Genomic DNA, 10434 nt, shown 5'->3' with positions numbered 1-10434 from the left:
TAAGATCGCATTGTTACAATTGATATCAAATCTAGTATGGATTATAAAATTATGGAGAGTTAATGAGTTTACAAGGAGGAAATGCGAAAATAATTAAAAGTTCTAAATTAAAATTGCTCAAATTTAAAACTTTTCTTTTGTAATTTTTTAAAAATAAATGTGATGTTTAAATATTTAAGCATAATAACATTTAGAAATGATCTTATTACCTTTATTTAATATTTTCGACGAGAAATTATAAATTTTAATAAAGATTTTATTAGAATTTAAGAATTAGTACCGAATAGAGTATTAACTCACAAAAATATATGTGTGTAAAAATTACTCAAACTTTTACCTTTAATTTTGAAGTTTCTTCAGCCTTTCCCTGTAAGGGATAGCTTCCCTAATTTTCTTCAACTTGGTTACAACCTCATTAATTCCCATTCTTGCTGAAGGTGAATCCACAGAACATGCCAACCCTATACTTAGAATTGAAGCAATTGATTCTTGAATATATTGTAGAAAAGCCTCCTCCTTCTCTCCTCCTGAAAAAATCTGTAAATCTACAATCTCCATAACACCATTCACCAGTGCCATTCTAACACAGTTGTGTAGATCTCTACTATCGTCAGGCATGTTATCGGTCGGTCTCTTTCCGGTGAACATTTCTAACAAGAGAATTCCATAGCTGTACAAATCACCATATTCAGACACTTGACTTCCTAAACCATATTCTGCAACACAATGCATGTCATTAAAATTATGAAGTTGATAAGAAATTAGATTTCTAGGTCACTTAGCATTACAATCTAGTTAGCCTCAGGGATTTGAGCCACATAATTTCATGGGGAATTTGACATGTTCATTAATACTTAGGACATGTTCTTGACATCTGTGACTATTTTCAATGTATTTTATTATAGAAATTAAATAGTATAAATAATTAAATAATTATTTTAACATTAATCAGAGAAATTAAATAATATAAATAATTAAAGTTACAAAAATTTTGATAATATATATAATTTTTTTATATAATTGCAGAATTTATTTTATTCACTATCGAACGGATAAAAAAAATATAATTATTCAAGGTGAAAATAAGTTGATTAATGTTATTTTTAATAGATTAACAATTTAATTTTTCAGATAAAAATTAGCTTTTTCATGTTATTTTTTATAGAAAAGCTAAAAAGTATAGTTTAAAAAAAAAAAAAAAGGAAATTATGACAAAACACAGCCTATGGCAATCAAATAAGTTACCTGGAGCCGCATAGCCAATTGATCCTTTTACTGCTAAAGAGCTTGTTTCACTGTCTTCACCAAGAAACCTAACCAACCCAAAATCACCAACATGGGCAGTCATGGATGAATCCAAAAGGACATTGCTCGGTTTTATATCGCAATGAACTATTGGCTTATGACAACCATGATGAAGATAATCTAATGCAGAAGCCACGTCAATTGCAATATCTATTCTCTCAAGAATTGTTAGGCTCCTGATCTCAATACATGTCTCATCTGTGGTCCTTTTGCTTGGATGTAGCCATTGTTCTAGACTTCCATTAACCATGAATTCGTAAACCAAAGCCTTGAAATCATTACCTTGAAAATCAACAGTCGAACAAGCTGTTAATACTTTGACAAGATTTCGATGCCTGATATTTCTCAAGGCTTCGCATTCAGCTATAAAACTCTTGAAAGCACCTTGGCGTTGAAGGTTTAGAACTTTGACAGCTACAGTAGTTTCTTCTTGATCAAATCTTGCTTTATATACGCATCCAAAGCTTCCACTTCCAATTAAGTTGGATGAAGAAAACCCATCAGTTGCTTTGAAGATGCTTCCATAAGATACTCTTTGAAGAGAATCCTCATTCAAGGAAGAGCCCGCAGGCAGTTCCTTGTTGGATTTTTTTAGCCAAAATGCAAGGAACCAAAGTAGCAAAGCTATTGCAGCAAGCCCACAACTCACAGCAATAGCTACCTTCAGAATAACAGGGAAGCTGTGTTTCTTTGAATTGTTAATGCATGCTGGCAATCTCAATTCTGGTATGCCTCCACAAAGCATATGGTTTCCTGCTAAGGAAATAGCACTTGCATCCTTAAAGACACCAGTTGTTGGAACCTCACCCTCAAAATTATTGAAGGAAAGATTCAAATTCCTTAAGAACATGAAGTTCTCCAAATAACTTGGAATTAGACCAGACAAGTTGTTTCTTGAAAGATCTATATCTTCAAGACCTCTCAATGGCATCAGTGAAGGAACAGTACCTTGAAAGAAGTTACCCTCCATTCGTAATCTTTCCAAGCTTGTACAACTGCTAAGACTGCTAGGAATATTGCAAGATATCATGTTATTAGAAATATCAAAAGAAACAAGATTCACCATGGTAAATTGCGAAGGTAGTGAAGCGTTCAGATTATTATCAGATAGATCTACAAAAGTTAGTGAGGGCAAGCTGTTGAAAAGCTCTTGAGGTATCATCCCAGAGATGTTGGTCTGATCAATATAGAGCATTGACAATCGTCGGCATTTACTTAGGCTTAAAGGTATGTTCCCAATCAACTGATTCTGTCCTAGGAAGAGCTCACCAATCATACTCAAATTTCCCAGAGAGGAAGGGATATTGCCTGTGAGTTTATTTCCTGATAAATCCAAGACTTGGAGCTTGTGAAGTTTGCCAATTTTTTCAGGGATTATACCTGTTAGTTCATTGCTTTCCATGCCCAAATTTTCTAGATTGACAAGCTCAGCTAACCCATCAGGAATATTTCCAAATATGCGATTTCTTCCTAGTGTCAAAAACGAAAGTTGGTCTGAAAGGTTGCCTATAGAATTTGGCAACATCCCAATAAAATCATTGTCGTTTAGACCCAACCTACGCAAATTGGTACAATTTGTTAGATAAGACAAGAAACTCAACCCATCATCATCTTCTATCCCACTGCCAAGATTATTTTCTCCGATTCCTAACCAGTACAGATTCAACAATCTTCCCAGCTGAGGAACTTTTCCATGAAAGTTGTTCTTCCCAATTATTATGGCAGATAGTTCCTTAGCATTAGACAGAGAAGCAGGAATATGTCCATTAAATTTATTACTGAAAAGGTTAAGTCTCCGCAGATTTGGAAGTGTAAATCCCAAGTCTGAGGGAAGACTTCCCTGGAGTTGGTTTTCTGGCACAGAGAATATTGCCATAGAAGAAAGATTGTAAATAGAGGAAGGGATTGTACCAGACAACATATTGACTCCAACTGCTAAAATCCTTAACTTCGGTAACCGGCCAAGAGAGTCTGGGATCGTCCCTGCAAACATGTTAGCACCGGCTAGTACAATTTCAAGAGATGAGAAATTGCCAAGGAAATGTGGAAGTCTTCCTGTCAGATTGTTTTCAGGAATAACAAGTTGCTGGAGCTTGAACAATGACTCCAACTCCATTGGTATACTTCCTACAAGCTTGTTCCCTCCTAAACCGAAGTAGAGAATGTTGGTGCAGTGAGATATATTTGATGGAATTTCGCCTGTGAAGGAATTGTTCTCCAGGCTTAACACTTGAAGCCTGAACAAATTCCCCAATTCTTCAGGAATTTGACCTGTGAAGCCATTGTTAAGCAAGCTTAATGTTTTAAGAAAACTGAGATTTCCAAGCAGTGGTGAGATGGACCCAACGAGCTTCTTGTCCTGCAAATCCAGCACTGTAACCCTCCTGTGCCTGCGACCGCATGTAATGCCAAACCAATCACAGAAATGGACAGAATTATTCCAGGAGCTCATGATGTGAAGTGGATCATCTGTTATCCTGTCTTTGAAAGATAGTAAAGCTGTTCGATCAGTCTCATTTCCACCGAGGGAGGATGCAGCTATTGCTGTAAGATTCTGGCAAGTCATGTAAGAAACAAGAATGACATGGATGAAAAGAGACATTATCTCTAATCCTCCACCAACCATCTCTGCAGTATTTTCTTGATTACTTGACAGATAATCGCTTCTATTCCATGTAGATTAAAGACGAAGAAGGAGACGATTGATTAATAAAATTGATATTAACACAAGTAAATTGTTGTCAAGAGCAAATCTGAGTGGATTATCAAATTTGACTTTAATATTCTGTCAAGTCAGGTGAGAGAGAAGAGCAGAACATGGACGTGAAGAGATATTTAATTTTGTTGGTAGGCAGCAATAAATAATAAATATATTTATTATTAATAAATATAATACAACGTATTCTTGTTAATATATTTATTATTATTTATTCACTAACTAATATCAATCAAATTTACAGAAAATTTAATAATTAACTTCATGATTTTACATTATAAAAATCAATATACACCGATATCAAAATACATATTTTTTATAATTATTTTAAATTTAAAACAATCCATTACGTTTATGCGTTATATCAGTTGATTAATTTGAGTATCGGAGTAGTTATAGACAATAAACACCTCATTTTTTTTTTTCTTCAAATTGATCAATTACGATTCAACTCTATTTCTAACCACCTCATAAATCATTTTTCTTATAAAAAACTTAATTTACCTTTTAATTTGAAAAATGTTTTGTAGAGGTAAATTTTTTTAATATACATAAGAAAATATAAAAAAATATTGTCCTAGATATTATTCCCTAAAAAATATTTTCTATAAAACAAATGGAAACTAAAAATAATAAATTTTCTTCAAGAAGAATTAAAAGTTTAAATTAATAAATTAGTTTATTAATTAAATAAAATTTTAAAAATTATATTATAAATTATCGTTAATTTTTTTCAATTATAATTAATTTTCACATCTAAATTTTTAGCTAATTGAACAAAAAGTTTAATTCAATAGAATGTTTTATTAATTAAATAAAATCTTAATAATTATATTATAATTTATCATTAATTTTTCTAAAATTAAGTTAATTTTTAATTATAACTAATTAAAAATTTTTATTTTATCATCGGGAGATTTTAAATTTTAACCATAAATATTTATTAATATAAATATTACAGTTGTTCGTCAATATGCATTTTAAAAATTATATATATATACTTTCAAAAAAATGTTTTTAGATTTTGTACTAAATTTAAAAAATGATTAAAGTTATTATAAAAAATAAGGCTACAATTGAAAAAAAAAATGGATGTTTGTGTTTTAATATTGATAAATTTTTATTAATTTATAAAAAAAATTTGATATTAGAAAACTATGTATATCCAAATATTTTATTTCATTAACTCATTAAATTTAAAAAAATCATAATAATTGAATAAGATAGATAATGTAATAAAAATTATATTTTCTTATTAATTTATAAAAAAAGTCTAAGGATAAAATTTAAATTTGTAGTTCTGATAGTGTAGAATATGGATGAGCAGTATTCGGTTCAAACTAAAAAAATCGATTGAATCAAATTAATTTAAAAATTCAGTTTGGGCTTTTATTTATTTTGGTTCGATTCGATTTTTAATTTTAAAAATTTTAGTTATTTCAATTTAGTTCGATTTTAATGAAAAAAAAATTGAATCAAATTGATTAGTGATGATAATATATAATATAGAGAGATTAAATTATATCAAGGTTAAAATATTCTAATCAAATTTTAAAATACTAAAATAAAATGTAAAAAATAAAAAATTTATTAAAAATTCAAACCGATCAAAATCGAATCAAATTAAACTGAATCATAATGGTTCAATTTAATTTAATTTTTGATCAAAATCGATTCAATTTTTATAAATACTAAAATTTTAATTTTTAATTTATTCAATTCAATTCTGTTTTGAATCGAACCGATCAAATAATCAACTAAAAATATATTTAATATAATATTATGAAAAATGTCATAAAATTAAAAAGTTAAGTTGTAATTTATGTTTAAAATTTTTTTTAAAAAAAAGTAATTGTGAATTTTATTAAAAATTAGGGGCTTAAGGTAATTTATATTTTTTAAAGACAATTATACCCCTAATTTTTCAAAATTTTATAGGGACATTAATTTTTAAAAAAATTTTAGAAAGATCTCAAATTTTTCAGAATTTCAAAAAGGACCCTAACTTTTTTTGAAAATTTTACCATAGATCTTAATTTTTTAAAAATTTCATATGACCCCTAGTTCTAGTGTTGCTTTGCCGCATAGATTAGTATTTGATTTAAATTAAAATAATTAATTAAATTAAATTAATTTAAAATTTTGATTTGATTTTATATTTATTTCTGTTTGATTAAAGATTTTAATTTTTATAATAATTCATTTATTTTTATTCAATTTTAATAAAAAAACTGATAAAACTAAATTAAATTCATTGGTTCGCAATATTATTTTATTTTAATAATATAAAAAAATTAGATTTTAATTAACAATAAAATATTTTAATTAAATTTTAAATTTTTAATATATAAAAAATAAAAAATTCATTACAAAATTTAATTTACTTTATCAAATCAAACCAGATTAATTTACATTAATTACTCTTTTAAATCAGATTAATTTTATTTTTATAAATATTTAAATTTTAATTTTTAATTCATTGATTCGATTTTAAATCATTACCTTCACAAATTTCCCTACCTAAGTATATTTTGTTTTTGCTTAAATATAGTGCCCCCTCTGCTTCCTGAATAAAAAATGGTTTCCCTATGAACTAGCGATGTTGGTTGGATTTAATTTTAAATTAAATCAAATTAAAAAATTAAAATTTTAAAATTTATAATAATTAAATTAATTTTAAATATAAATTAATTTGAATGAAACCAATCAATTCAATTCCATTTAATCAATTAAATTTTTTATTTTTAATATTTTAAAATTTAATAAAAAATATTTTAATATTAATTATAATATAATATCTCTATATTATTAAAAATAATATATTATTATCGATAATTTAATTTTATTAATTTTTTTAATTAATATCTAATCAAAATAAAATAATCTAAATATTTAAAAATAAAAATTAAATTAAATTAAAAAATTAAATTAAAATTTTAAATTAATTTAATTCAATAAATTTTTTTAATTTAAATCGAATATTATTTCCTCCGGTTAACATGTTTAATCAACACTCTCTCTAAATATCTCCAAATATTTTATATTATGTTTTGTAAAAATGGTTAATTTTATTTATGTAAATAAATACAATGAGTTATATTCTGACTTTATATTCTATATCTAACTAATTAAATAATTTCTTTTCCATAAAAAAGTAAAATTCATTTAATAATTTCATATATTATAATTGTAGATAAAAGATTTTATACATTATATAACAACTTTAATCCACTTATCAAATTAAAATTCATATTTAAATTAAATTTATTTTCAATTAAATTAATAAAAAATATTTTTTATTAATTAAATTTAAATGCAATCAATAGTAGAAAATATAAAATATATTTTCATAAAAAATATTTTTTATAAAATAAATGGATTTTAAATATATTATTTTTTAATAAAAAATTAAAAAATAACCTTTTATCTCTACCTAATTCATGGTTATTATTTCAGGCATTAAATTTTTATTAAATAGAAAAATGGATAAGACTTGTGTGGTTTTTTCGTCGAACACTTTGATGCGGTACTGTGGTTCGAGATGACCTGACAGGGTCTTTTACCTACGCCTATTATGATTAGGTCTACGTGCAGTGAAGTATTTAATTGATTTAATTTAAAATTAAATTAAAAATTAAAATTTTAATATTTAATTAAATTTTATTAAAAATTAAATTAAATTAAATCAATTTAATTCAATTCGATTTAATTTAATTTAATCGATTTAAATTTTAATAAATTTTTTATTTTTTAAAATTTATTTTTAATATTTTAAATTTTAATTAAAATATTTTAATTTTAATATAATTTAATTTTTTATATTATAATATATTATTATCGTTAATTGATTTAATTTATTTTTTAATTAAAATTAAATTAAATTAATTAAAATTTTTAAAATTAAAAATTAAAATAAATTAAATTAAAATTTTAAATTAATTTAATTTAATTAATTTTTTTAATTTAAATTGAATACTCTACGTGTACTGTAACTCAAGATGATCTGACAGGACTTGTACCTACTACTGATCCTACGTGTACTGTAATTCAAGATGACCTGACACGACTGTTACCTACACCTACTATGACTAGGTCTCAGTCAATTACTGCTTAGAATTTAAATAGATTAAAATATCTTTCACATTTAATACGGCTAAATCTATTTTTTTAAAAAATAAAATAAAATAAAAATACTTTTTCCTGTGTCTATTTATTTTTAAGACTTGATGTTGAAATTCTTAAATTTTGGCTCATGAAAACAATACATGATTTTAGTTTGACAAATTTAAAATATAAGAATTAAATTATTTATATATATTTGAGAAATCAAGTAAAATAAGTATTTGTTCTCATACAATTTCATGATTTAAAAAAATTATATATTTAAAGGTAACTTAGTTATTTTTTAGATAATTAATGGAAATTAAATGAAAGAGAATCTCAAAATATAGAGGCTAGATTGTTATAAGTTTCAAAAGAGGGGTGTATTCTGGCAAAAAAAAAAAAAAGAGGGGTGTAAGTTTTAATTTTGAAACAACTCAGCGTAAAAATAAGTTATATATTTATTCACAGTGTTCTAATTAATAAATATTGAATGATTAAATTATTAATTTTTATAGAAAAAAAATTATAATTATAGTCTCTGTTTGTTGTGAAAAAAAATTTATATTTGAAAAATATGTTTTATAAAAATACTTTTATTTTTTTACGAGAAAATTTATTTTTTATTATTTAATTTTAATTTAAAAAAATAAAATTTATTAATAAATTTATATATATAAACATCTTAATAAATATTTTAAAATATAAAAAATAACTCTCTTTTAAAAAATATAAGTTTTTTTTTTTAAAATGACTTAATTTTTTTATGACTTAGAAAAATATTTTCTATTATTTTAAATGACAGAAAATATAAAAATTATTTTTTTTTAAAATATTTTTGTGAAATAAATAAAAATTTTTATAATTTAGCAAAATTAATTATTTAATCTCCTTATTTTTTTAAAAAAACCACACTAAAATTTTGTTTATTTCATAAAAAATAATTTATATTTAAAAAATATTTTTTAATGAAATAATTTATTTTTTATTATTTAATTTTAATTTAAAAAATAAAATTTATTAAAAAATTTATATATAAACGCCAAAAAAAATGACTTTATCTTTTTAAGAGAGAAAGTCAATTTTCTTAAAATGATTTATTTTTTCTTTGATTAAAAAATATTTTTCATTGATTAATTTTTTTTTGAGTACTCAAAAGCTAAAAAAAATAAAATTATTTTTTTAAAAAATATTTTTTTTAAACAAAGGAAGCTTAAATACTTTTTTTTTAGATAGTCAACTATTTAGTCTATTTTGTTAATCGTAGGAGTTAAATAATTATTATTTTAAAATTATAAAAGTTAAATAATTATTGAAATTATAAATACTAAATAATTATTATTTTAAAATTATAGAAATTAGATAGTTATGAAATTACAATTACTAATTACAAATAAAGGTATTTTAGTCGTTTTGTATTATAATAGTTTAAATTAATAAAATATTAAATAATTAATGATTTAAAATAGAAGTGATTAAATAATTTACAGTTTTAAAAAGATATAAATTGTTTACTATATTTTTAAAAATAAAGAATTAAACAATGATTTTCCTTTTTATAGGAAAAAGAAAGATTAGATTTAACATAATATAATAATTGTGTAAAATAAATTATATACTCGTCATATAAAATAAAATTACGTGGTTAAAATAAAATTGATATAATGTTACCTATAAAAAAAAATTTAAATACCGTAATATTCAATTTTTCATTCAAATTTATCTTTTTTTTAAAGTAAATCGAGTTTACAATCCAATATATACTTATAATTATAAGATTTCCTATTAATTAATTAATAATATTTATTATCAATTAAACAGCACTCATTAAATTTTTAAAAAGTATTATAATTAACTTCATATTTTTACAGTATAAAAAATAATTATCATAAAAATAAAAATATATATTTTTTTATATAATTATTTTTTATTTTAAAATAATTTTTATATTTATTATATTTTTTAATTTATTAATTTATGTGTCGAACTCGCCTGTAAACATTAACCACCTAATATTACAGCACAAATTCGTCGACTACATCAAGATCAACACTTGCTTTTATTACTCAAAAGCACATTAAAATATTTTCAAAGGTAAAATTCTGAAAGAATAAAAAACCTAATTTTGCAATTAATTAATGAAATATATTTATAAAATTATAAAATGTGCAATGATATATTATTAAAGGCTAAACGGTTAAATTTACTTTTTAAAGATAAAAAATACTAAATTTTTATTTATGTTTAAATTTATCTTAAAATTATAATTAAAGTGTTAAATAAAATCATCGCTTATAAAAATAATTAATTCC

The 10434-nt window shown here is 23.2% G+C and overlaps 1 protein-coding gene across 1 annotated transcript; it reads right to left on the bottom strand.

The window, feature by feature from the left end:
* Nucleotides 1–336: 336 nt before the first annotated feature.
* Nucleotides 337–4133, bottom strand: LOC110624583 (probable LRR receptor-like serine/threonine-protein kinase At3g47570). Its single transcript, XM_021769781.2, has 2 exons — nt 1246–4133; nt 337–716 (listed from the first exon to the last, which is right to left on the bottom strand). The coding sequence occupies exons 1-2, from the start codon at nt 3929–3931 to the stop codon at nt 340–342; spliced, it is 3063 nt and encodes a 1020-aa protein (XP_021625473.1). The 5' UTR covers nt 3932–4133; the 3' UTR covers nt 337–339.
* Between the last annotated feature and the right edge of the window lie 6301 nt (nt 4134–10434).

This window comes from Manihot esculenta, chromosome 10 (assembly GCF_001659605.2).
Source record: "Manihot esculenta cultivar AM560-2 chromosome 10, M.esculenta_v8, whole genome shotgun sequence".
NCBI classification, from domain to species: Eukaryota; Viridiplantae; Streptophyta; class Magnoliopsida; order Malpighiales; family Euphorbiaceae; genus Manihot; species Manihot esculenta.
This window is presented reverse-complemented; position numbering and strand designations above follow the sequence as displayed.

What these genes read in the sequence shown, in the direction of transcription:
- LOC110624583 (XM_021769781.2), bottom strand. Translation starts at nt 3,931, where the DNA reads ATGGTTGGTGGAGGATTAGAGATAATGTCTCTTTTCATCCATGTCATT. An exon ending in AATTGGCTATGCGGCTCCAG is followed by an intron (nt 717 to 1,245) that starts GTAACTTATTTG and finishes ATTGTGTTGCAG; the next exon opens with AATATGGTTTAGGAAGTCAA.